At 38.1% G+C, this 26,643-nt stretch overlaps 3 protein-coding genes across 4 annotated transcripts in view; all 3 read left to right on the forward strand.

Moving 5' to 3' along the window:
* col7a1l (collagen type VII alpha 1-like) overlaps positions 1 to 12,088 on the forward strand; it is a 59,082-nt gene extending 46,994 nt beyond the window's left edge. The window contains exons 85-111 of the mRNA XM_079622860.1: positions 124 to 159; positions 611 to 637; positions 724 to 783; positions 925 to 1,050; positions 1,181 to 1,252; positions 1,364 to 1,399; positions 1,511 to 1,570; positions 1,741 to 1,785; positions 2,224 to 2,259; positions 3,355 to 3,390; positions 3,474 to 3,530; positions 3,987 to 4,058; positions 4,379 to 4,450; positions 4,578 to 4,613; positions 4,719 to 4,799; positions 5,027 to 5,080; positions 5,160 to 5,213; positions 5,298 to 5,360; positions 5,437 to 5,499; positions 6,033 to 6,149; positions 8,535 to 8,612; positions 8,717 to 8,770; positions 8,866 to 8,914; positions 9,974 to 10,174; positions 10,794 to 10,856; positions 11,616 to 11,831; positions 11,938 to 12,088. Of these exons, the coding sequence (XP_079478986.1) occupies positions 124 to 159; positions 611 to 637; positions 724 to 783; positions 925 to 1,050; positions 1,181 to 1,252; positions 1,364 to 1,399; positions 1,511 to 1,570; positions 1,741 to 1,785; positions 2,224 to 2,259; positions 3,355 to 3,390; positions 3,474 to 3,530; positions 3,987 to 4,058; positions 4,379 to 4,450; positions 4,578 to 4,613; positions 4,719 to 4,799; positions 5,027 to 5,080; positions 5,160 to 5,213; positions 5,298 to 5,360; positions 5,437 to 5,499; positions 6,033 to 6,149; positions 8,535 to 8,612; positions 8,717 to 8,770; positions 8,866 to 8,914; positions 9,974 to 10,174; positions 10,794 to 10,856; positions 11,616 to 11,831; positions 11,938 to 11,951 (1,878 nt within the window). The 3' untranslated portion in view covers positions 11,952 to 12,088. The remainder of the gene's footprint in view (positions 1 to 123; positions 160 to 610; positions 638 to 723; positions 784 to 924; positions 1,051 to 1,180; positions 1,253 to 1,363; positions 1,400 to 1,510; positions 1,571 to 1,740; positions 1,786 to 2,223; positions 2,260 to 3,354; positions 3,391 to 3,473; positions 3,531 to 3,986; positions 4,059 to 4,378; positions 4,451 to 4,577; positions 4,614 to 4,718; positions 4,800 to 5,026; positions 5,081 to 5,159; positions 5,214 to 5,297; positions 5,361 to 5,436; positions 5,500 to 6,032; positions 6,150 to 8,534; positions 8,613 to 8,716; positions 8,771 to 8,865; positions 8,915 to 9,973; positions 10,175 to 10,793; positions 10,857 to 11,615; positions 11,832 to 11,937) is intronic.
* Positions 12,089 to 15,713: 3,625 nt separating this feature from the next.
* On the forward strand, positions 15,714 to 16,722 carry ucn3l (urocortin 3, like). Of its 2 annotated transcripts, none has more exons than XM_079622859.1 (2): positions 15,714 to 15,805; positions 16,232 to 16,722. In XM_079622859.1, exon 2 carries the CDS (start codon positions 16,241 to 16,243, stop codon positions 16,682 to 16,684), a length of 444 nt encoding a protein of 147 aa, XP_079478985.1. In that variant the 5' UTR covers positions 15,714 to 15,805; positions 16,232 to 16,240; the 3' UTR covers positions 16,685 to 16,722. The 2 variants fall into 2 exon arrangements, with proteins under 2 accessions (XP_079478985.1, XP_079478984.1); XM_079622858.1 differs by lacking the exon at positions 15,714 to 15,805 and adding an exon at positions 15,959 to 16,058.
* Positions 16,723 to 18,281: 1,559 nt separating this feature from the next.
* On the forward strand, positions 18,282 to 26,640 carry copg2 (COPI coat complex subunit gamma 2). Its single transcript, XM_079624455.1, has 23 exons — positions 18,282 to 18,437; positions 19,224 to 19,276; positions 19,359 to 19,439; positions 19,532 to 19,603; positions 20,056 to 20,135; positions 20,603 to 20,678; positions 20,804 to 20,896; positions 21,081 to 21,167; positions 21,247 to 21,404; positions 21,940 to 22,073; positions 22,209 to 22,276; positions 22,590 to 22,778; positions 22,953 to 23,048; positions 23,255 to 23,498; positions 23,782 to 23,857; positions 24,113 to 24,216; positions 24,411 to 24,536; positions 24,737 to 24,805; positions 24,896 to 25,207; positions 25,502 to 25,599; positions 25,696 to 25,834; positions 25,965 to 26,063; positions 26,187 to 26,640. Exons 1-23 carry the CDS (start codon positions 18,401 to 18,403, stop codon positions 26,315 to 26,317), a joined length of 2,622 nt encoding a protein of 873 aa, XP_079480581.1. The 5' UTR covers positions 18,282 to 18,400; the 3' UTR covers positions 26,318 to 26,640.
* The last annotated feature ends 3 nt before the right edge of the window (positions 26,641 to 26,643 follow it).

A 26,643-nucleotide genomic window follows, 5' to 3' on the forward strand; every position in this document is an offset into this window, starting at 1 on the left:
AAATATATAAATAAACATTATATTATATGATATTATATATTCCATGGTTATTATTTAGGACAGACTCTAATTTATTAACTGTAATATGGCGTACTGTATGTGTGTTTTTCCTCGAATGAACAGGGACCTCCAGGGGAAAACGGAAAACCAGGCCCTAAGGTCAGGCAAGCTTTTTCATTCTAAGTCAGAACGATCTGTTCTTAGTAATAAGCATGACAAGTCCCATCCTGATAAATAATGTTATTTCAGCAATGTTCTCGCCGGCTCTTATTACTGAATAAGCTCTGCGTGTTCCCAAACCAAAGTCTGTTAGATAATCATCCCTGCTTCCTGATTGGTCTGCACCCCACCCACACACATGACATCCCCGCCTCCTCATTCACAATGTTGAAATGATTACTGTCAATCAAACCTGGTGGGTGGAATTTCAGCAGTCCCCTTCCGCTTGCTTTGATGCCCCCAGAGCTGCATTTTTACTCCTGCGAGCCTGAAATGGGTTTAATTGGTCTTGGTTAATATTGTAGAGCTGATGGAGAACTTCTGAGCTCTTTGTTATTTGCCCTGTAAAAATTGTGGTTGCGAGTGGCTGATCATTTGTGAATTTGCGCAGGGGGAGATTGGAGAAAAAGGCCAGAAGGTACACTCATTTTCAGCCTGGTGTCAATAACTGTTTATCCCATAATGCTTTAGCCTCCTATGATTTGTTTATGTGTTCTGTTTCAGGGAGAACCTGGAACTGGTCACCGTGGGCCAATTGGTCAGGCCGGTCCACCAGGACAAAAGGTGCGTCCATTATCAATACTGTGAAATTAACTGTCATTCCCAGTTGGGCTGTTTAATGGTTGATATATAGGAAATAATACCAGCATAAACCCAAACACAGCTAATAATAGATGTCTTGTTGCCGATGTGTTATGTGCTTAGGGTGAGCCTGGCGAACCAGGACCGACTGGAGCACAGGGCATTCAGGGCATCCGTGGCAATCCTGGCATCCCTGGGTCACCAGGCCAAAGAGGTCAGCCAGGTGACCCTGGAGAGCCAGGTAGAAAGGTAATGATCAACCCATTCTATATGTTAAATAATTTCCTTGTTATGACTATGTTGAATCACATTTTGCTATTTGAAAGCGAAAAATGTCACTGATGAATGAATTGTTGTTGTTTTTTTAATGTTTTTACAGGGTGATAGAGGGAGACGAGGAAAGAATGGGTCATCTGGCACTCCAGGTGCAATTGGTCCTCTTGGACAGCAGGTACCACTGCTGCATTTACTGTGCATTTCAATACATTTACTCTGGATTTTAATTTAGAGAGTGAAAAGTGAAGAGCTAGAATGAACTGAGAACTTGCTGGTCTTTTTACAGGGTCCTCCTGGCCTCTCCGGGGTTAAAGGTGAAAAGGTAAGTCATTGCATGTTATGTTGATGCTCAACATGAACAGGTTAGGTTGAAATTCCCCACAAACAGACATAAACATAAACATTTATGAAAAGTTTGATCTGCTATCACCAGGGAGACACTATCCCAGGGGAACCAGGTGACAGGGGAAATGCCGGGCTCCCAGGTCGCCGGGTAATATTATGATAAATGTTCCTTCAGATAGATTGTAGGTGTTTATTCTGTAATAGCATATTAGTTTATTGTCATTTTGGAAATAAATAAATGAGAAATTAAATTAGTGTTGAAAACAGTTGCATGTTGTTGTTTTTTTCTGTTTATTAATATCTTCTCATTATTACAAGGGAGCCAAAGGCACTATCGGTGTTAGAGGGCTTCCAGGTCTCATGGTGAGTCATGTGTCATTCCTATCACAAGGAACTTCCTCTGCTTTATATTGATTGATTTGTTACCTGATCTGCATTGGAGTTTGTGAATAACATGTTCCATATTTTAGTGATAAAGAATCTCTTCCTATCAACCTCACATGCTTGTAGGGCACGACAACAACAGCTCAAGTGTCATGTTTATCAAAAGCTTAACCAAATCACACTCTCTCATCTCTGTTTCTTTGCATCTGCTCTCACTGTCATGGGAAAATAACACTTCTCACCAATATCTCGTTGTAGTCCTGTCCTCTCTTCAACTGTACTGAAAAAAAGGCAAAAATGCCCCAAAATAAATATTTTGATACACAATACCTGGCAAAACTTGAAATGATCGAAGTGCCGCAGCTGTCGTGATTCTATCAATGTGTTAAGTTCTTGTGACCTTTCTCTTTAATTTAGGGTCCCAAAGGCCTGACTGGTGTGAAAGGAGACAAGGTGAGCTTCCATTTTTAACCCATCTTGGTTTACAACATGTTTGCAACATTGGGGGTGACCAAAGTTTTTTTATTTGGGGGGTGAACGCAAAACGTTTCTTTGTCTCGTCACATTCATGTATGAATTACATGATTCGTGTAAATGATAACATATTTTTATTCAGCGAGCACACAGTCTCCTCCGGTCCAAAAGACACGATAGCACTGAGCAGATTATATGTACGATTCGAATTTTACACCGAATGCTAGATTTTAAAGCGACATGGAGTAGATTAGGAGGAAACTGCGGCTTTGCAGAACTCAACGGCTTTGGCCGAGCTGTGATATAAACTAAACGCTGTTTTTAAAAAAGGGGAGGAGCTGTTCGATATGTCCCGCCCTGTCTTCCTGTTTCAGTGGAAATTACGTCAGCACATTAAATAATGCTGTGCGTTTCAAGGCATTCAGTGGGCCTTTAAAACTAAAGTATTGCGTTGGAATTCGCACTTGTTTTCTGTGAACAGCAAGGCCCGCCTCCTTTGATTTGAATGGCCAACTCAGCCATTTTGACATTGACGAGCACTGTTCAAACAGAGTGCAATGTAATGGAGTGCAGCAGAGCAGCATCAAGAATATTCTATTCCGTTTCTAACTATTGGGGACTTGTCCCCCTCAATATATATGGTGGTTATGGCCAAGCATTGAAGGGCTTTGAATGTTAATAGCCAAGCCAACTCTGCCAGAGTCATTCTCTGTAGCTCAAAGATTTATAGGCAGCTTTGACAGCACTACTGTGCTCACAGAGCCTCTCTTCTCTCTGTATTGACTTGCCAGTGCCTTCTCTTCAACTCTTTCTCAGCTCAAGCCAATCTTTGTATGTTTGAAACTGCTGTGAACAGCACTTTCTTCTCACAGACATACACACACACACTCACACCAACGTCACAATCTGCGTCAGTTGTGAATAAATGTATTTTCTTCAACGCATGACAGGTTAAAATTTACAACAGTGTTTGTAGAAACCTTTAACAGTCTATATGACGTACCACGTTTAGACTCAATTGTTTAGAATATAAACCAGACAAAATTAACAAAGACAAAACGTTTTGACCGACAGGGTGACAAAGGTGTGACTGGTCACAGAGGAGACAAGGTAAGGACAGCATATAAGCATACATGGATGGCGTTTATTTAGATGTATTTACCGACTACCTTATTGTTTTCCTGGTTTTATAGGGTAGCCCTCTCTCCATGCCAGGACCCAGAGGATATAAGGGTCTAAAAGGAGAGACGGTAAGATTTCTGTATTTATGTCACTCATTTTTTCTACTTGAATCATGATTGACTGTGCAAACTCATAACACTTCACAACACTTGTGAGCCATTTGAATTTTTTGTTTTTGTTTCAATAAGGTTTAATTTGTTAACGTTAGTTTGAACTAACAATGAACAATACAGAATTTATTTGTCTTAGCTTATGTATAACTCAACATTTAAGACATTTTTAAAGTCAATATATGTATCTGTTAACACTGTGCACATCGAACTAACATGAACATGAACATTTGATTAATTAACATTAACAAAGGTTAATAAAATCTGTAAAAATGTATTGCTCATTATTAGTTCATGTTCATTATGTTAAAAAATGAGACTTTAATGTAAACTCTTACCTTTTTGAAGTAGAAAGGACATATACAGGTCAATGTATATTGATATGTACGTCAATGTCTGAATTTTATATGGCAGGGTGAACGTGGGCTTCCAGGATTTGATGGAGATAAAGGAGAGAAGGGTGAAGATGGTCCACCTGGTGCGAAGGTATTTTACACACCGCACTGAGTGAAATATACATTACTTTTCAAATGTTTGGGGTCATGATTTCTGAAGGATCATGTGACTGGAGTAATAATTCAGCTTTGCCATCAGAGGAATAAATTACATTTTAAAATAAATTAAAATCGGAAACAGTGTTTTTAAATTGTAATATTTCACATTACTACTGTTTTACTGTATTAAAATAAGTGAATCCTTGGTGAGCAAGAGACTTCTTTTAAAAACATTAGAACAGTAACGTGAACAGTACATTCATGATGGACCATGTAAAGTGAATTTCCAATGCTTGTTTGATATCATTTCAGGGACTGAAGGGTGAGGCTGGTACCAAAGGAGGCATGGGGACTTTTGGCGCACGTGGTCCAGTAGGACAAAAGGTCAGAATTAGCACTACTATGACGCTTTTGCACTATATTGCTACTGTATATAAAACTGCCTTTTTAGTATGGGTTATATTGTTTTGTTAAATGTTTTTTACTGTGGAAAGTAAAAATGTTTCCTTAGGGAGATCCAGGGGAGCCCGGCGCCAATGGAGAAAAGGTAGCACGAGTGGATGTGATTGTTTCATAAACCAAGTTTGAGATGTTTGCCTTTTTAAGAATTATACTTTTATAAAACATACTGATTGGCTGAGATTTGTTACAGGGCCGAAATGGAGAACATGGATTGGATGGTGAAAAAGGCGATAAGGGAGACATGGGTCTGCAGGGCAAAAAGGGGGATCAGGTAAGAATATGAACCATCTGAAGAAAATATTAATTATGAAGAAAATCCTCTGAGCAACAGAGGCAACTGAGAGGGAGAACACTGTTCCGTAACCTTTCTTACAACTACATTATTTAGATGAATGATTAAATATTTAAGTAGGTAGTCCTTTTAGATTTTTTTTGTTTAAAAGATCACACACTTTATTAAGGGATATAGACTGCAAGCACAATGGTTTTTGTGTTCAGGGTGAGACAGGCGAGCCTGGTTTACCTGGAGATACAGGAATTAAAGGAGAGAAGGTAAGAAGTGTCAATCTGAACTTATTGATTTCTTTTTGTGTTCTCACCTGTCTGTAACCATTGCGTTGTTCTCCTGCAGGGCTTCAGAGGTTTCCCTGGTCGAATAGGGAACCCAGGACTGGATGGAGAACAGGTGTTTTTGTCTACATTTCATCTTAAATAAAATAACTGGATTAAATAAACCACTAATAACATTTCTTTTGACTGTAAAACACAGGGTGAATCTGGAGACCCTGGCAGGCATGGCATTCCAGGTCTAAACGGTATCCCGGGACGAAAGGTGAGTTACTACACAAACACATATCATCATCATCATGTAAAGTTAAGTATAATGTATTGTTTTTGTTAATGTTTAGGGTGAAAAGGGTGATAGTGGATTGAATGGTCTTGATGGAGCTCCTGGACAGAAAGGAGAGAAGGTATACTGACACTGTAAAAATTACAGCACCACTGTTAATTGAAATAATAATAATAATTATTATTATTATTTTATCTTTTTATTAAAGGAATAGTTATTTTTTCATATAATGAAAGCATATTGCAATCAAGAGCTGTCAAAAAGCACTAAAAAGCACCATAAAAGTATCTTACAACTAGACCATATGACTCATGCGCTACATTCAAAGCCTTCTGAGGTGATATGATCAATTTGTGTGAGAAACTAAATGTATGTTATTATATAACTAAACTAAAAAAAGCTCATTCAAAATGTTAATTAAAAAATTATAGTCTATAAATAGTATTAAAATATCACTGCTATCGTGTCACGGTCATGCCCAATTGCCAGTGCCCTTACTAAAAATTATTTTGTATGTTACTAGACATACAAAAACTATGATTTTTCACATCATTGTGTCAAATTTTAATTTGAGCAATCTTTTTCTCTGTCCTTTTAACCAAAGCCAATATGTTAATTTTCACATTTTCATTTATTTAACCCATTCTCGTGCAGGGTGCAACTGGTTTCCCAGGTTTCTCAGGTTTTAAGGGATCTGCTGGTATACCAGGAACTAATGGGGTATCGGGTCGGCCTGGTCCAGTTGGACCCAAAGGTGAAGTGGGACCGAAGGTACGACCAAAAACAATAATATAGCTGAATTCATTATTCCTATCTGTGTGTGTGATTCATCAGACCTTGCAGATGGATAAATAGTCAAACCATTGTAATTATGGTCATCTTCATACCACACTCAATCTCATGTGGAGGAACCGTGTAGGAGGACAAGTCCCTAATTAACTCACTAGAAGGAGAGGATGAGAGGGATGGGGGGGTGAGCTATTTCTGCTGGGATGAAGATTTGAGCTATCAAACCAAACACTGCACTAAGGCCGCCTTTAGCCACAATTAAGCATCTCTTGATGTGGATAGGAATGGAGAGGGTTCGGCAAACTGCTCTCACAGACAGAGTCTCTTTGGTGAAGGTGAACTGCACTCCAGCACAGAATCAGCAGACTTGCTTAAAACATGAGGCCGTTTCTGTGAGTTAGATAGAAGCGGTCAAGGTTGCTGAAGCGGTCAAGGTTTCTCAATAGTTTTATATTTGACAAGTTTCAACAGTAATAGTGAAACCCTGGTAAACCATTATGAGGACAAAATATCCCCACAAAGATGGAAATGATGTCGAGACATATTTTTTGTCCCCATGAGGAAACAGCTTATAAATCACACTTTGAAAATGTAAAAATGCTGAAAGTTTTTGTGTGATGGGCAGGTTTAGGGGTAAGGTTAGTGTAAGGGGATATAATAAAAAATCATTATGTCTTTGAAAAGTCCCCAACGTGTGTGTGTGTGTGTGTGTGTGTGTGTGTGTGTGTGTGTGTGTGTGTGTGTGTGTGTGTGTGTGTGTGTGTGGTTGCAGTGTGTTGTTGTTGTTAATAATAATAATAATCATATGACTATTATTAATAATTATAAAATACTATTACCGTTTTATCCCTAAACTTTAACTGTATAAATAAATTAATGTTTATTCATAATACATTAAATGTAAATTTGTAAATGTGTTTTTTTTTTATAAGAAAATTTATGAAAATAATAATTATTATTATTTATTTTATTATTATGATTATATAAATGTATATTTTATAACCCTTTTAGCTCATAAGTACATCAAACAGGTACAATATGATGTACACTTTGAAAACCAACTTTCATTTAAAAAAAAATGAGTCGGGCACATAAAAAAAAAGTTCATAATAAAAATATGCATCTGCATGTGTCTGACCCAACAGCACTGTAAAAAGTGATCAGTTAAAAAAGTGAGGAAGCCCGTTGCCTTAAAATGAAGTCAAATTAAAGTACGGTAATGTGAATTCCACATCACTATTTCTTTTTAATTTAAGAAGACGTTAATGTTAACCAAAATGAACAAATATGGATGTACCCGTGACAGTACTGTAGTAATGTTTATCAATTACACATTATTGTAAATGTGCTACTCTGGTGTTTTTCCATTCTAAAACAGGCCAAATACATTTTTATACTCATATACCATGTCAGTTGAAACTAAAGTAGGAAATTCCTTGGTTTGGTTATGTGTAGCCTTAAGCTCAAAGATTGGTCCAGGGTTAGTGGCTGTTTTGTGCTGACATGAGGCTTTTACAGTGCTATGCATAAGTTTAGACACCAATGCTAAAGTTGACTAAAAAGAGGAATAAAAAATCATCTTTTGGAAATTGAACTTAATGCCTTAATTTAAAAAAATAGGAAAAATCCAACCTTTAAGGACACCAATTTTCTTTGTGAATGAATAATGTATCGTAAATAAATAAATGTTCTTCCTTAAAATACAGGGTGCATAAGTTTGGACAACCCTATGTTAAATTCCCATAGAGGCAGGCAGATTTTTATTTTTAAAGGCCAGTTACTTCATGGATCCAGGATACTCTGCATCCTGATAAAGTTCCCTTGGCCTCTGGAATTAAAATATCCCCACATCATCACACACCCTTCACCATACCTAGAGATTGGCATGGTTTTATTTCAGTTAGCCTAACAGCTGGTTTGATTTGCATTGAGGGATGATCTTATGGAAAGTACTCCATGCCAATCTCCAGGTATGGTGAAGGGTGTGTGATGATGTGGGGATATTTTAATTCCAAAGGCCAGGGGAAATTTATCAGGATGCATAGTATCCTGGATCCATATAGTAACTGGCCTTTAAAAATAAAAATCTGCCTGCCTCTATGGGAATTTAACATAGGGGTGTCCAAACTTATGCACCCTGTATTTTAAGGAAGAACATTTATTTATTTACGATACATTATTCATTCACAAAGAAAATTGGTGTCCTTAAAGGTTGGATTTTTCCTATTTTTTTAAATTAAGGCAGTAAGTTCAATTTCCAAAAGATGATTTTTTATTCCTCTTTTTAGTCAACTTTAGCATGGGTGTCTAAACTTATGCATAGCACTGTATGTATTATACAGTATGTGTTTTACTGTATCTTCCCAGGGAGAGAAGGGGAGGAGAGGCAGAGGAAAAGCCTGTCAACGGGGACCCCCTGGAATTCCTGGCCTCGCAGGCCTGGATGTAATAAGGAATCTGCACACAAATAACTGTATCCTTCACTCTATTAGGACTTTGTCCATTCACAAACATGTTCAGTCTAAAGTTATGTATATCTTCTATTGCAGGGGGAGATGGGAAGCTTGGGCATGAAAGGAGAAAAAGGGGAGCGAGGACTCAGTGTATGTTGACAATGCCCTCTTTCTATGATATATTTATCATTATGGATTACAGATACTATTTCTGTGTGACTTTTAAATATTGTCCTTTCGGTCAGGTGGAGGAAGTGAAGGATCTAGTGTCAAAGGAGGTGGTTGAGAAGTGTGGTGAGTATATGTGTGTATGCTCATTTGTATTCTTAAACACACAATGGATCTTAGTGGGGACTTCATATTGAAATTACTGCAAATGAAAACAAAACTGTGAGGATATCTAAGGTATTTATGTCTTGTTTTCCATTACAAATATTACAACTTTTACATCAAGATACATTTAGGCTACTTGAGAAGGAAAATGACTTCAGATTGTAAGTTAATGCTTGTAAAAAATCTGTCAGTGGGGTAAAAAAAACAAAAGCATAAAGGATAAACTGACTTAATTTTGATCATTTTTCAGAAAACAGGACTTAAATATCTTAAGTAATTTTGCTTCTCAAGTAAATGCATCTCAATTTAAACATTTTAAGATATTTGTACAGAAAACAAGACAAAAATACTGAGTGAGAAAGTCATTTTTCTGCAGTAAATACAATCTTAATGTATCAGATCACCTCTAATTTATACATCTAGATGTTGTTTCTAGATGTTTCTGTCCACTGGAAATGTTTTGAAATTATGTCTTTTAAGTATTTTATCGGCTATACAATTACGGCCAAGATATAGAACACTACAACCCACTGAGTAAACTTGTCTATTCATGTAAAATTAAATATGCCGTCTACCCGCACTAAAATCTATTCAGTTGTGCAGTGTCCATTGAAGTGAAATTGAACTGAATAACAGAGCTTGGTTAACACATTTATTTGTTGGTGCTTAGGAGTGTGTGATTTTGTGTATTTGTGTGAGTTTGTGTCTCTCAGTATATGTGTTTGGAGGCCCCTGTTGTGGAGACCTCTGGACCCCACGGGTTCCACCATCTGTTGTGTTCTAGTGGGCTCTCTTGCTGAAGAAAAACTATGAAGAACTCCATGTTCAGAAGTCATTCATTAATGCGAAAACCAAATTAACAAAAAACTGGGACTCTTTCAGAATTTTATTGAAGTAATGACTTCTCTGGTTTAAAAAAAAGAAGATTGAATTACTTTCCATTTGTGTGAAATTAAATGAATTAAGGATGTTGATGCCTAATGAAATTTGCATAAAGCACGGTCCCTTTCTTAACCAAAGGAAAGGAAATACTCCTGATGGTGAACACCAATGATCCAGATGATGGGAGTATCCTAAGGGAAGACGGAAGAGCGGATTCTGCCTCTCGGTTCTTGCTCACCCGGCCCAAAGTGTGGGATGAAGAGGTGGAGGACGGGACCACTACAGTTCGTCCTGCTGTTTCAGAGTCTGAGCCAACATTAGCATATGGCAACATTACAAGTAGGTATATTCCTGCTTTGAACCAATATGTTAGAACATGGCTTCTCTCTTATGATATCATGCCTATATTTTGTCCTTGGGCCTGGAAGCGTTCGGATGGGGAAACTCTAATTTGATATAATCAGTTTTATATTCGAGTGTTGATTAACTGTACATTTTGGTCTTCTGCACTGTCTTATGAACATTAGTCCAGGAAGCCAATCCTATTATGTTGAGATCTGGCATCTTTGTAGATGTGTTCATTCATTCATCCATAAACACCATTTAGTTCTTTTTAATGAGCGAGTCATTGAATCATTAATTCAAGTGATTCGTTCAAAAACAATGATTCATTCATGACCTAAGGCCAATGCTGAGACTGTGTTGCTCAGTGATGCACAAAGATGAGGTGTCTTTCTTCTCATTTAATAAAAACAGGTCAAATAAAATTAGAATTGTATGTACATTTATTTATAGTAAATAATCAATAGGGTGATTTATTTTGCAATATTATCCTAATGATTTCCAGATGTCGTCCCATAATACACACATCTATGTGATTATGTTTGTGGGATGACTCTGCACACATGGTGTTAACTGAAAAATGTGGATATAATATAAGCTTTTCTGTTGCACTCAGGAGCCAGTACCGAGAGAGATGGAGAGCAGAGAGAAAAGAGACGTGCACTCAAACTCCACTCAGGTGTGTGTAGAGTAAAAGAGGAGAACATCGTCCTCTGCTGACTGCTGCTCCAAGTGCTTTTAACCAGTTAATACATCTACAAATACAGCTTGCATAAGCAATGTAGTCCGATTTCCTGCACAAATCAAACCTGGTCCTCGAATTAAAAGCATTTGCAGTGGTAATGTTGGGTTTATATCCAGGATAGGAGTCCGAAGAAGTACGCATTAATGGTCCCGGCACCAAAAGTGCAAGGCATTACACTTAGCCAAGATTATTTTATCTGTCTTTTTTCTACGGTCTATTTCTGTCACATCCACAGTGCAATATGAGACACGGGGAACAGAAACAGACAATAATTAAACCATTGATAATACTAGTAACACTCAAATCATCCCTCCACAAGTTTACATGTGCATATATGTGAGACAGAAGATAGAACATTTGATTTACAGAGAAATACAAGATAACATTTTTATAAAAAGAGGCATAATGACCATTTATTGATTCTTGTATCCTTGCAGTGATATATAGACAGCTTAGATCCATTATTTCATATTTTTATTTTAAATATAGGTATCATTAAAAAATACATAAATAGCATAAAGTTATTGTTTCATGCATATATATTCATAGTTTAATACATTTAATTTCAAAAATCTATATGGTTTTTTTTTTTCATCATTTTAATTTGAAAACATTATTTTCATATATAACAGTGTGAATGCATTATTTATTTAATTGAAACTGATTATGTAATGCTACCTCCACTGAACGCAGACCCGGACGCTGATATGTGCCTTGCACCCATGTCTGAGGGCCACTGCACTGAATACGTCCTGCTCTGGTACTACTACGCCGTCTCAGGGAAATGCCGTCCTTTTGTGTACGGTGGCTGCGGAGGAAATAGAAACCGCTTCAGCTCCAAACAGGATTGTCAGAGTAAATGCATTCTGGGAAGGAGAGGTAAAGAGCCAATCAGAACTCAAACCTCAGGTGCCAATATAAATGGTTATAGATGATTATTTGAAAGATGCTCTCCCTAAGACGTGCGATTTTTGTCAGAAGTTAACTTTTCTTGTCCCCTTTTCTTGTTTTACAGATTCTGGATCCTGAGGAAGAACATTTAGCTATTTTTAACAGCTAAACTGATGTTTATCTCACAAAAAAATACTAGTTTTGTACATTTTTGTCATCCCATATGTATATTAGTTTATCACAGCTGTACTGTATATGTTAAGAAAAAAAGTGTTCATAACTTGTTTATTCTACATCATGTTTGCGTTTCTATAGCACCACACATTGTTGCACTGTTATAGTGATACATGCTTACCTACGAATTTCTAACCAATATACCACAATCTTATTTAAAACCTAGTTTGATGTTTATTAACGGAGGTCATGATTCTAAGAGTAAATGCACTATTAATATAATCAACTGTGTTTATGAACTGTTTACCATAAGGTTCGCCATTTTGCACTAATGGTTGTGTTTGTAAAATGTTCTTACTCTGACTGCTTTTAAAATAATATGTGAGACAATAAAACAACGAACTGTATATATTTTTGAATGAGCTATATAGTCGTAGGGGTTCACTGTAGGTGGGTGGGTGTGTGCGTGAGAACATTTTTACATCGTGACCTCTGATTTTTGGACCGTGTTCTCTAAGCTTGGCCCTGTGTTGTGTATACATGTAAATGCTGCCATATTGGCTTTTCTTCAACAATGTTTGTCGAGTCGTGTCTGGACGGTGTCTCCTGGGGGCAGGCAGAGAAAGTGTGTGCGCAGACTAGCTGCATTTGTGGGTGGCTTTATTCAGTACAGTACGTGTACATTTGTGCATGTATTTGTATGCGTTTCCTTCCTCATTATTTTTACCCCTCCGTATCTTTTTCACATCTTACAAGCTTTACCTTCCGCTGACATTGACTCTGTTCTGTCTTATATAATCTCTCAACTAAGCTGCTCCCTGTTGCATCCCTAGGTTTCTAGCTTTTTACATATGTCCCAGCTGCAGGGGGGAGCGTGTAGCAGGCTGTAGTCCAATTTAGAGCACATTGAGAAGACCGTGGTACAAGTCAGAAGACAGGACGCCCTTTACAGTGTGTCTAAGGGGATCCCTGAGTGAACTTCATTGAGCACACAACAGAGCACAGATGCCCTTTACACCTGCTTTAAAATGTAGTTTTTAAGGTTTAATGAGCTTCCTTTAACTTCATGTGGAATAAAAGTATTATCATTCAGTCCAATGCACAATGTTTACAGCGTTTAAAGGTAATCATTAATGAAGCCTCCAAACTTTAGAGCCCTTTATAGCAAAGCAATCAATCATTAAAGGGAGGTGGGAAGAAAACTAATTAAACTTATGAGCATGAACTGCACAGCAATTAACTCACAGGGACGTCTAAAAAAAGGAACACAAACATTTTATAGTCATTGACCCTGACAACTGAAAACTCAAAATTCCTGTTTTATGAATGGCTCAATACACATGCAGAGTAAGTAAACTGCTGCGCTATCCATGGTGCTGAATGCCTTTAGACGAGTTGGTAAGTTATCAGTATGCCAGCTTAATTATAAGTCGTATAACCTTTTTATTCTAAAGTTTTATGGATAATTATGTCCAGTCATGACATTGATTGGTAGGTTATTTTATTTTGTATAATGACAAATAAATTGTAAATGGAAAAAAAAAAGTTGAAAGATTTTTTTTTTAATTAGCTAAATATATTAGTTATAACCAGAGTTAAGTTAAAAAGCTTATTGCTAACCATTTTTCCTAAAAATCTTATGTTTTCGTACAACGAATTCATGGCAAAAATAGCTAAAAATCAGTGATAAACTAAAATATTCAATCAAATAAAGTTGTAATTAATTCACCTGTAAATGATAAATTATGTTATTAATTATAATGTATAAATTATTACATTATGTTCGTTACCCGTCTAATCGTGTATGTTTATGCTAAAATATAATTCAATAATAGTTTGTATTTAAAAAGAAATCGCATATCACTATGTGTTGAGTTGGCTCACATAATGTTTCGCACTTCAGAACTTTTATTAATCAAAAGATTAAAAATGCTGCTTTCGGAGGATGCATTCCAAGGTAGGAAGGCATCAAGGCACGTCCGAATCCAAAGTTAGCTTCGCTTCCTGTATCCTGAGATACCTTCATCACTGCGTCCAAAATCTAATCCTTCCCTACTATATAATATAGTATGTGAAAAACAGTACGCCAATAGAGTGGTATGCACTGATCTATATATACTACTGTCATATAGATCAGTGGTGGTATGTCCAAATACTAGTATTCGAAAAACAGTATAGGCGAAAAGTCCCCCGATGACTTACTACTTCCGGCGATCGATTCGATCGACATCCCATTAGGCAATGGGAGAGGATTTATGAATGGAAGTGAAGCGACGCAATTAGGTCACATGACCGTAGAACATGGGGGATGTATTACATCCAAAGGGGTAATCCATCCACCGGAAACTAAAGCTTCCCCGAGGCCGCCATTGTAGCAGTTATTTTGTCAATTATTTATTTAGAAAGAAACACAACAATGTATAAAGGCACCATTACCTTGTATCTTATATGGCCTCAAAGCAGTTTTTGTAAAAAAATAGGCTAACGATTGCATCATAACCACTCGACTCTCTGTCGCACAGTCGAGAAATTACCGTATATACAGGTGGAGAAGCTCGAAGCTATCGGGGGGACGTGGAGGCATAAAGTCCGAAAAAGTCAAGGGAGAAGCCCATAGAGAGTCATAAAGTTGATCCTGCTGCTAGCTCATGGACAGCTATACTCACGCTCTCCGTCTCTGCGAGATTCGGAAGGGAATGATTCAGATTTCTCTCGGCACAGCTACTAGAAGACTTACAGCTGTCAGACAGGTTGCTCACGTCACATCTATGTCATCAAGCTCAGTTTGATGCTGGCAGTACACCCAGCCATCAGGAAGTGTGTGCTTCTAATTGGCTTCACTTTTCTCCATGGAAACCTATGGGGTCGCTGTATCTTATATACTGTCTATGATTACATCCGGATTACATTCATATACAGAATGTACTTTTTTAACGGTGGCGAAGTAAGTTCAAATTCAAATGTAGTACCAACTCAGACAGTAGGCTACGCGATTTAGGACGCACTGCATCTGATCGATTTTTGAAGACAACATATATCCAATCAGTCGCTGCCTTTGATAATCCACAATCCTGTGCTTTGTATTCTGTGACAGTTGAGGTAAAGAAAATAAAGATGGTATTAAAAAGCCTACAAAGTGATGGTAGGGACTACACTTCCTTCCCGGGTTAGTGACATCACCAACCCTAAAATTTACATAAACCGCGACCATTACCTGATAAGGCACAGGAATCAGCTGCCTAAGTTTTCGGATGCAGCCATTGTGAGCACCGATGCACCCTTGTTTTCACGTTGTAGCTACTAGTATGGGACTTTTTAGGGAGCGAACGTTTCAGTGCACTAGTATGATTTTACGATTGAGACAGCCCTTAAAACTGAAGTAGGGAGCAGATTCAAATTTTTATTTTGGTTATAATTAGCCTACAGGAAGTCTGTACATATCTCGTGGCGTTTATCAAATATTAAGCACACACGGTCGGCTATCTCTTTTATATGGTGACGATAAAAGCGCCTCACAAGCGCATTAATCATCGCCTCATTTTACTGGGAGGATCCCAATAAATGACGTTATTGCTGGCGTACGACTGCAGCGTAAATGGGCTTATACTAAATGAATGCACATCCAATGGGCAAACAGTCCAAACGGATATTATCACCAGCCAGGGAGATATCAAACCCACAAAATCACTCTTATTTAAGTTGACGTTGAGTTGTTGACTTGCTCACCTTTTTAATAACACTTTGGATTTACGATCCAAAAGTTCTGCTTGACAAACACTGCTTCACTTCAGAAGACTCTTCTCATCCAAACAGTGCAGGTGAGTACTTTTGCAGTCCTGTGTGAGATTCAAGGGAACTGTTCATCTAAAAGAGACCAAATTCTTCCATAATTTACCCAAAGGTTGTTCTAAACCTGTATGACTTTCTGGATCTGAAAGGGTGACAGCTTCACTCTTCAGTGCATCTTTTTATTCAATGAAAATAAATGGTGACGAGCTGTCATTCTGTCCAGCGACAGCTTTTGTGTTCAACAGAAGAAAGAAGTTCATACCGGGTTGGAACAACATGAGGGTGAGTAAATAATGACAGTTTTTGGTTGAACTGTTCCTTTATAGGCGCAATGCCATCTGCCACTTTTTATGCAAAGTTTCTTTCTGGAAGTTTTAAATAATCAGTACGCAAGAAATATTAATCCAAATGCAATCTGATAGTGCCTCACATTCTCACGCACCTCCGTTCAACAGGGCAAAACAATGTGGTTCGCGCGGACCCTCCTCGCTCTAGCACTTCTTTGCGCACCGGTTTCCAGCCTCTGCTTACCAACGTACAACCCAGAGTCCAACTTTCTTTGCAACAACGAGATGTTCTCCGAGGCGAATGATAACGGGAAACCGTCGAATTCTCTGCTGGACAGTGTAAACCTCCTGTACAAATCAGCGCACGCGCTTTCCTCTGAGGAGCCGCGCGAGAGGAGGACTGTACCCGCGTCCAAATACAGATACTTGAGCCAGACGCAGCTCAGGAGTAAACTGTACCGCAACAGTGCGAAGAGCGACCGACGCAACCAGGTCACTCTTTCCCTCGACGTGCCAACCAACATTATGAACATCCTCTTCAACATTGCCAAAGCCAAGAACCTGCGCGCAAAGGCGGATGACAACGCGCGCCTGCTGGCGCAGATTGGAAAGAGGAAATGAATTCTTATTCCTGACTTTAACATTTGTTTTTGTAACCAACTGAGGCATGTTATATCTAATTTAATAATGTAATAAAAGGTTTTTTTCAGTTGCATAAAACAATTTAGCAATACTGAAAATTAATGGAATTTGTTAGCAGGTGATATAAATGTCTTTAAGGGTTTTGAATTATTAGCCTACCCACTAACACTGGTCACTCTTCTTAGATTGTAGGCTACAGGAAGTGTTTAAAATGGGCTTACTAATAGCAGTGAGACTATGACATTTTTAATAAAAACAATTGTTTGGTAGGTCAAATTGTATGCTCAAGCTTAAAAGAGACATGTTTGGAGTATCATATTGGGTCTCAAAGGAAAGTAGCCTACGACATAGTTTGCCAATCCTCTGTTATATTCACACAATTTATCTGTATACAAATCAATGAAAGGTGAACTGATTATTATTGAAAATACGTACCGCTCTAGGCTATAGGCTATATATAAAGTGGGTTGATCAAACCGACAGTCGAATATTTTTGTACTGAAAATAATTATTTTTTTCGTTAAATAAATAAATAAATGCAAATGAAAACAAAGCGTCCATTGGAAACATATTATTTCGAAGGGGATTTTCTCTGTGTTACGTACGCATCTTTCAATAGTCTGTTTTCACAGGTTTAACCCTTTTAGGCCCAACGTTATTGATCACAGGACACGCAGAAAAGAGAAAACATAGAAGATGATCAATTAAGTCAGTTGATTATATGTTCATATTTTAATATGCCTATTACGCTATCGAAATACCGATGGCCAGGGTACTTGTTGTTTTTTCTAATAATGAAAAAAATAGGCATACATAAAGCAAAGTCAATGTATAGCCTAGATGTTTGTAAGTCAAGGATTTGAAAATAAAATAATAATATAGCAACTTGATTCACTTAGCTAGCACATTTATAGGCCTATCATAGCTCCACATTCACAACTTTTTGTAACATCATTCCAAACAGACTAGTCAACACAATTATAATACAGGGCAGGCTAACAGTTTTTGATTCAAAATATCAATTTGATCACTACATTTTGGTGAAGGCAAAAAATGTTGATTCATTTTTCAAAGTCTGGTCTCCGAACAAATGATAAAGGTTAATATTATATTTAAATAATTATAAATATTTAAAATATGACAATATGTTACAAATACTGTACATAGGCCTATTATAATTCACAAACACATAGTCTTTTAATGGTGTGTAAATTAAATATAAATATAGGCCTAAATGATAAATGAGAGAGTGTGTGTGCGTGCGTGCGTGCGTGCGTGCGTGCGTACGCACACACACACACACACACACACACACACACACACACACACACACACACACACACACACACACACAATCATTTATATTTAATTTACACACCATTAAAAGACTATGTGTTTGTTATTTATAATATTATAACATATTGTCATATTTTAAATGTGTATATAAATGCACATATTTATATTCATTTTATATTTATTGTATATGTGTCTGGAATACGTATCTGGAACGTACTAAGAAAACCAACCTATTCATCGTCATCTCGACTTTTAAGCGTAGACCTTTATTTTGAAGTGTGAACTCAGTGGACTCCACCTCCGCCAGCTCACAATACACGTCACTCTGGTTGACGTGGAGGAAAAGAGCGTGAATGACTGTCTGATCATCTCGTTTACTGCTCCTAAACATTCAGCAAAATGATCAAGAAATTCGACAAGAAGGACGAGGAGTCTGGTAAGATCATTATTAAATCAATGCTGACACATGATACAATCTGTATCATATGATAAACAGCTTATTTCAGTCACCGAAATGATGTCGGTTGTTTTGCTAAGGAAGAGCGTCTCTGCAGGCCACAGCACATCTGCAACTGGAAACAAAATTACACTTGTTTAACACAAACGATTTATGTACATGTTTCAGTTTCATACTTAATTTGAGTGGTTGATTAACTAGTAGTAGCGGCTAACGTTATGTGATTTTTGCTGTATCCTACAGTAAGAGTTTAATCTTTGTTGAGGAAGCTAATGTGCTAGCAGTAGCCTTTAGTTATCTATATTCGTTTTGCAAGCTTGTCAACGAAGAATATCTAACATTTGCTTCGTGTTTTTTCTCCATAAGCTTTGTATTGCGTATATTTAAAGGGAATTTCTTATTGAAGTTGATTAAAGGGCTGCAAAGGAGCTACATATAGCTAGATGCTATTCTCTCTTGTCGTAACAACTTTTATTTATAAAGGGACTATAATCTTTTGACAGTTAAGATTCAGAACATCCAAATCTTTGGGTTTGGTTTACTATGGTTAATAAATGTAACTAATATAGCTGTTTTGCAGTGGCAAAGAGCCACATATAGATGCTATTCGTTCTCTCATCACTTATTCTATGAGCACATTTCTTGAAGAAATGGCATTTATAACTTAAAGGTTATTACCCTAAATTAAACTATTACCTAATATTGTATCTGAATGAATTGAAGGCACAAACTATTAGTTGATTGACAGATCTGTTATGCGTTTAGGAAGTGGCTCAAACCCCTTTCAGCATCTGGAGAAAAGCGCTGTACTACAGGAGGTGAGTTTGATGCATTTGAATCTTAAAATGTATCTGAACTTCCCTTTAGTACTGTACATTACATTGCATGTTTGTTTCAAAGGCTCGGATCTTCAACGAGACACCCATCAATCCGAGAAGATGTCTGCACATCCTGACGAAGATTATCTACCTGCTCAACCAGGTATGTGATTATATATTACTTTTTCAGCAGTTTTACACTACAGCATCTCTCTTTCTCTATGGACTGATTCATCTCTAAACTCTTTTTTTCAGGGTGAGCACTTTGGAACCACAGAAGCCACTGAAGCTTTCTTTGCCATGACTAGGCTGTTCCAGTCTAATGATGTAAGACACTGTATTTGCAGCCCTATTTACTTTTTACCATACGTTTAAAAAAAAAAAAAAAGGCTAAGCCTAGATCAAGGAAGCAGTATGGACAATATATACATATTGCATTATATAATAATATAATTAATGTCAGTAAATATAATTAATGACACCAATAAAATTATACACAATTTTGAACCCTCTAAAGAAATATTAAAGTAAAATGACAAAAACAAAGAACAAAATTACTAAAAATTTAAATAAAAACTGGAAAAATAATAATTAAAAAAAAAATACTAATCGAAACTATAATAGTATCCTATATAATGAATAATAAATATACATTTACACTAATACTTATTTTAGTTGAGTTGCAGCAATTAATAATTGAATGCAAATAATGAGCTGCTCTTGCCATAGAGCTGATTTTAAAGTGAAAATTTCTCTCGTTTTTGCCCCAAAAAATTTAGCAAACCCTGAGAAGAATGTGTTACCTGACCATAAAGGAGATGGCCAACATCTCAGAGGATGTGATCATCGTTACAAGCAGGTGAGCAGTTATTTTTGTCATAGCAGTGTATTTCTTAGTTGTTGTTGAGTGTTTCTTGAGTAAAAAAAAAGCGATGTACTCATTCAAAGAACCAGTCCTTTATTTACCCTTTCACTGCAAACAAGCAGACACGGTCCAAACTGCGTGCAGCACTTCATTCACGATAGAGGCAGGGTGAAGTTATGAGGTTTTACAGGCAGTTTGAGGATCCAATGGAGATAGAAGGTTTAGTCGCGTACTTTTTAATACTTTTCATTGGCTAAATATTTGCAAAACCCACAGACATTAAAGGGTAACCAATAGTAATGATTTATTAATGGTTAAAGGTTTCCTCCCGACGATATACTTTTTATAATATGTGTAGGTAGTAGTGTAAAACATTGTTATTTGATGAGGAATGGAAATCTTTGCACATGCCGCCGATATTACCTGAAAACTGCTGATTTAATGCTTTGTTTGTGTCTCAGCTTGACAAAGGACATGACTGGTAAAGAGGATGTTTACAGAGGCCCGGCGATCAGAGCTCTCTGCAGGATCACTGATGTGAGTCTCAACCGTTTGAAAACTCATTTCGTAACAGACTTTATTTGCTATCAGTGAGAAAGAAACTACATGGGAACTGATGTAAATGATCATTTCAATTGTGCTTCTTCCATCTTGTCCACCAGACCACCATGCTGCAGGCTATTGAACGATACATGAAACAGGCCATCGTGGACAAAGTGCCCAGCGTGTCCAGCTCTGCTCTCGTCTCCTCACTGGTAAGACCACAACCTACTAGTGCCCAGTGTTCTTTATGCACTATTATAGTATTCATCAATATTTTAAAATGACGTGTAAACTGAATAGTATTAGCCAATCACTAGTCTGTTTTGACTTAACTGTTTATTAAACTTAGTCCTGGATAATGTAGCTGTCCTGTTTGTTGCTGTATTTGTTTCACAGCACATGGTGAAGATGAGTTTTGATGTGGTAAAACGCTGGGTCAACGAAGCTCAGGAGGCGGCTTCAAGTGATAACATCATGGTGCAGGTTAGTGAGATGTTTGCATCCATTGTCTTATGAGTTGGGGGCCTGTCTGTCTTCAATAAAATGGGATCTCTCTGCACAGTACCATGCTCTGGGTCTTCTGTACCACTTGAGGAAGAATGACCGTCTGGCTGTGACCAAGATGCTCAACAAATTCACCAAATCTGGCCTCAAGTCTCCATTTGCTTACTGCATGATGATTCGCATTGCCAGTAAGCTGCTGGAGGAGACGGATGGAGGGTATGTGTTTTTGACATCAGCTTTTTAGGTGTTATTAACATCATGCAGTTGCTTATAATGTAGACTTACTTAGGCCCAGATTTACTAACAGCTTGCACCAGCACAAACCCTCTTTTGGCGTTGAAATAAACTACTGTCAGGATTTAATAAAGACACGCAGTGAAAAAATAGTCCTGAAAAGGTGTGGACAGGGTTGTTTTTGTGGCTGACCTCATTGCATAAGGTTTTGTAGGAGTTTACCTTTCAGACGCAAACATTTATAGGAGGAGAGTATTTAAATGAATCATGCAATGTGATTTACTAAGGTTTGCGCTAGTCAATTTACTCGTTTTTTTCACCATTATTTACCTGCCAAAAAAAGCGTGCTGCTCTTGTTAGATTGCATTGGTCATTATGGAAATGATCCGACTTGTGTCAGATCACACACAGAATTTTCCACTCCCATTTGTGCTTTTTTGTTGTTGTTGTTCTCCGGCTAATTTGCCTTTTTTAGTAAATCTGGCCCTTAGTCTGTCTAAATATGTTGTTTTAACAGGCACGATAGCCCTATGTTTGACTTCATTGAGAGCTGCTTGAGGAATAAACATGAGATGGTGGTTTATGAAGCGGCCTCCGCCATCGTCCACATGCCCAACTGTACCGCTCGTGAGCTGGCTCCCGCAGTGTCCGGTTAGTCTTGTGCATTTTACTTCTGGCTGCTGCTACATTTTTGCTTTCTAACCAGCGCACAAGACAAAGTACACTAGATGTTAAATTAATTTTCTCTCTCACTCTCTCTCTCTCTCTCTCTCTCTCTTTTCATAGTTCTCCAGCTGTTTTGCAGCTCTCCCAAAGCAGCCCTGAGATATGCAGCTGTACGGACCCTTAATAAGGTTAGTTTTTCCTGTTTGTTTGAATAGGATTTCATTTGTAAACCATTGTATTATTAACAACTACCACATGGAGACACCAAAGAACACATTTTAATGTTCAAAGACACTTTGCTATCAACCTTTTATCACAGAAATTGTGCAAAAAATTGCTCTTTTTTCACACGTGTTATTTTAGGTTAATTGAAATACCAATATATTTCTTATTAAAGATTTGAATTAGATTTTTTTTTACATGTCTATATATATATTTTTTTTTGTGCGTCTTATTTTATTTCAAATAACAGATGTTTTTGAACTACAAATGTTCAAACAGGTGGCAATGAAGCATCCGTCAGCAGTGACCGCATGCAACCTGGACCTGGAGAACCTGATCACTGACTCCAACCGCAGCATCGCCACCCTGGCCATCACCACCCTGCTGAAGACTGGCAGCGAGAGCAGCGTGGACCGTCTCATGAAACAGATCTCCTCCTTCGTCTCCGAGATCTCGGATGAGTTCAAGGTGACTTCATCACCCAGACAGCGAATTAGAGAGCAAACATCTGTTTTAGATGCATATTCGGGAGTTTAATATTTTATTATTGCACATATTGTACCTTTTTAAATAATTTGTCTATATCATAATGTTCCAGTAAACAATGTGTTTTCATAACTAAATGGTGTGTTTGTTTTCCAGGTGGTTGTGGTCCAGGCCATCAGTGCTCTGTGCCAGAAGTATCCCAGAAAACACAGCGTGATGATGAACTTCCTTTCAAACATGCTTAGAGATGATGTAAGTTCATTCAAGGACATTTGTTCTTCTGTTGTTAAGATGGAGTCTTGTAATCACTCTTAGTCTTTATGCTTTTCTTTATACTGATATTCTTAATACCTGTTTTAATTTGTATCTGTATTTTACTTAATTAGCACCAACATTGAACATTGAAAAAAATGTTTTATATTAGAAGCGTCATATTTCATTATTCTTTTCTTTTGCAGGGTGGCTTTGATTACAAGAGAGCCATCGTGGACTGTATCATCAGCATCATAGAGGAAAACCCAGAGAGTAAGGAGACAGGCCTGGCTCACCTGTGTGAGTTTATCGAGGACTGCGAGCACACCGTCCTGGCCACTAAGATCCTCCACCTGCTGGGGAAAGAAGGGCCACGTACCCCAACCCCCTCCAAATACATCCGTTTCATCTTCAACCGTGTCGTGCTAGAGAGTGAGGCGGTGCGGGCAGGTGAGTAATCTCATATGACCTTTGACCTGTGCGTTAACCTCCTTGCAATGAGCTTATAAAACCTGCTCGTGCCACCTTAAGATCTCAGGATGTGTGTGTTTGCGATGCAGTAGTACAGGTTTGAGCGACACACGTGTCCAAATAATTAACTGCTGTCCGACTGCAAGTTGGAGTATATTTAAGCAGGCCTGATAATCTGTAATTAATCAGCTTCAGAGACTGAGCTTTAGGACATTTGAAGCATTCCTCTGCTCTGACTCTCGTCTCACGTTTTTCTTCAAAGCTGCGGTCAGTGCGCTGGCCAAGTTTGGGGCTCAAAATGATGACTTGCTGCCAAGCGTCTTGGTCCTGATGCAGAGGTAGGCCTTTACTGGCAGAAAGTGTGTGGTGTGTGTGGTGTGTGGTGTGGGGGGATTTATATTGGTAATTTGAGTATTAGAGTTAGGAAATGACCAAAGAAATGTGTGTTGAGAAATCAGTGCAAATGTTTGTTAAACTAAAAAGAGAAAATCCTCATTTGATTGGATTAAAAAGAAACAATGCAAAACGGAAAATAAAACAACATTTTACCTAAAAAAAGAATTTCGATTTGCTAAAGCATGTGTGTCTGATAGGTGTATGATGGACAGTGATGATGAGGTGAGAGACAGAGCCACATTCTACATGAATGTCCTTCAGCAGAAGCAGAAGGCCTTGAATGCCGCATACATCTTCAATGGTGAGGGTTTGTGCTGCAGTGGTAGTTGTGTGTGGGTTTCCATTGTTCTGCATAGTTAAGATCCTTATTGTGTATCTGATATGCTGATGTGAATGATTTAACATTTGTGGTTAAAAAAATAAAAAAATAAAAAGTTTTATTCTTCATTAAAGTTGTCATGGTTTAATAATGGTTGTTGAACCGTTTGTTCGCAGGTCTGTCCGTATCTGTTCCTGGACTGGAGAAATCCCTCCACCAGTACACACTAGAGCCCTCTGAGAAACCATTTGACATGAAGACCGTTCCCTTGGCTTCCGCGCCCATCACCGAACAGAAAACAGGTGTGAATAGATTTCCACACTACTTATGAACCAGAGTACATAATTATAATCCATAATGCTCAATTTTTTTGTTTACTGTATACCATTGTTTGGCATCTGATTTGGATGCTAATCTTCCTATGTCTTAAACCTTTTTTCGGCTAAATTGCAAAGCTTACTCAAATTGCACAAGTTCACTTTATTTTTCTCCTTCATGGCAGAAATCGCACCCATTGCAACAAGCAAACTACCTGAAAAGCTTGCACCTTCACGCCAAGACATTTACCAAGGTAAGACGATTAGCTAATCAGCAAAGCAATGTGTGCGGCACCGTCAAACTAGAGTTTGAAGCAAACTGTGCCACATTTTTTCCCTCTCAGATCAACTTGCAGCCATCCCAGAATTCAAGAGCCTGGGTCCCCTGTTCAAGTCATCAGAGCCGGTTCAGTTAACAGAAGCAGAGACGGAATATGTAGTGCGCTGCATCAAACACACTTTTGCAAATCACATGATCTTCCAGTTCGACTGCACCAACACGCTGAACGACCAGCTGCTGCAGCGGGTTATGGTCCAGATGGAGCCGTCAGAGGCCTACGAGGTACTACATTACGTACCTGCACCTAACCTCCCCTACAGCCAGCCTGGCTCCTGCTACAGTCTGGTCCGGTTACCGGAGGATGACCCCACTGCAGGTATATCACACAGAATTAATTTTTGCTTTCCACTTTGCTGCGTTTTGGTTGTTTTTCTATGTAACGCACATCTTTTCCAGCAGCTTGCACATGTAAACACCATTCTAAAACTGTAGTGCTCAAGTTGAAAGAAGTTACACCTCTCTACATTTAGCTCTTTTATTCATTTTTGCTACCCCGCATCTCACATTTTTAAACGGATTATGTGTAAATGGTACATTACAGACTAAACTGCTTGCTTGGATGTACTTACGAGTTACTTGACAAGTTTTTAATTGTTTGCATTTGTCTTAGTCTCGTGCACGTTCAGCTGTACAATGAAATATCTAGTCCGGGATTGCGATCCCAACACGGGAGAGCCTGATGATGACGGTTATGATGATGAATATGTGGTATGTGAATTTTCAAAATCAATTCATGGTAAAAAAAAAAAAAACAGGAAGATTATAAGCGGCCATTCCTCACTCAATCTCACATTTTCATCCTAGCTGGAAGATTTAGAGGTAACAGTCGCTGACCACATACAGAAGGTGTTAAAGCCGAACTTCGGCGCAGCGTGGGAGGAGATCGGAGATGAGTTTGAGAAGGAAGAGACGTTTGCTTTGGCCACAGTCAGAACTCTAGATGGTCAGTTTGATTAAAATATCTAACTTTAATATCCTAATGACCATCTATAAGAATGTCAAATAAATGTATGTTTGATAAGAGTTTTGTGGCTGTAGAAATAATCATCTCTTGATTGTATTTATCTTCACAGAGGCGGTAAATAACATCATCAGCTTCTTGGGCATGCAGCCTTGTGAACGCTCAGACAAAGTTCCTGAAAACAAGAACTCGCACGTTCTGGTCTTAGCAGGTTTGTACTGATTTCATCAATCCAGTTTTTTTTAGTTCTGCGAGTTTCAGGTCTAGAAATGTGTTTTAGATATATATTCTCTATTTCTAACCTGACTGATGATTAATGATCGTGTTTCTGAAGGTGTGTTTAGGGGAGGTCATGACGTGTTGGTAAGGGCGCGTCTGGCGCTGGCTGATGGGGTCACTATGCAGGTGACAGTAAGGAGCACAGACGAGAGTGTGGTCGACGTCATCCTGGCGTCTGTCGGATAAACGAGCGATGTGAGTGACCTGGTCACATGCCAATCAATCTGGGTCATTGTCCTTTTATATGCATCTATATAGTAGCTCTATAATGTTTCACACAACCATCTTTGTGGCTTAAAATGAATCCTCTATAACATCCTGTTTCTGTATTTGGTCTGTTCTGAGATTTCTCAAATATTGTGCCACTTAAATTCACGTGGAAGAGATTTGATCATTGTTGTTTCTCTGGTATTTGAGCTGTTTTGGCCTTGTGTCATAGCTCGGGGGAAATAGTCCTTTAAAAAAAACCTATCATTTATCAATAATAAAAAGTCTGGAAGAGTACAAGACTT

This window comes from Phoxinus phoxinus, assembly GCF_949152265.1.
Source record: "Phoxinus phoxinus genome assembly, chromosome: 9".
Taxonomy (NCBI): domain Eukaryota; kingdom Metazoa; phylum Chordata; class Actinopteri; order Cypriniformes; family Leuciscidae; genus Phoxinus; species Phoxinus phoxinus.

What these genes read in the sequence shown, in the direction of transcription:
- copg2 (XM_079624455.1), top strand. Translation starts at nt 18,401, where the DNA reads ATGATCAAGAAATTCGACAAGAAGGACGAGGAGTCTG. An exon ending in TTATCTACCTGCTCAACCAG is followed by an intron (nt 19,440 to 19,531) that starts GTATGTGATTAT and finishes TCTTTTTTTCAG; the next exon opens with GGTGAGCACTTTGGAACCAC. An exon ending in CTGTACGGACCCTTAATAAG is followed by an intron (nt 22,277 to 22,589) that starts GTTAGTTTTTCC and finishes ATGTTCAAACAG; the next exon opens with GTGGCAATGAAGCATCCGTC.
- ucn3l (XM_079622858.1), top strand. Translation starts at nt 15,963, where the DNA reads ATGAAAATAAATGGTGACGAGCTGTCATTCTGTCCAGCGACAGCTTTT. An exon ending in CGGGTTGGAACAACATGAGG is followed by an intron (nt 16,059 to 16,231) that starts GTGAGTAAATAA and finishes TCCGTTCAACAG; the next exon opens with GGCAAAACAATGTGGTTCGC.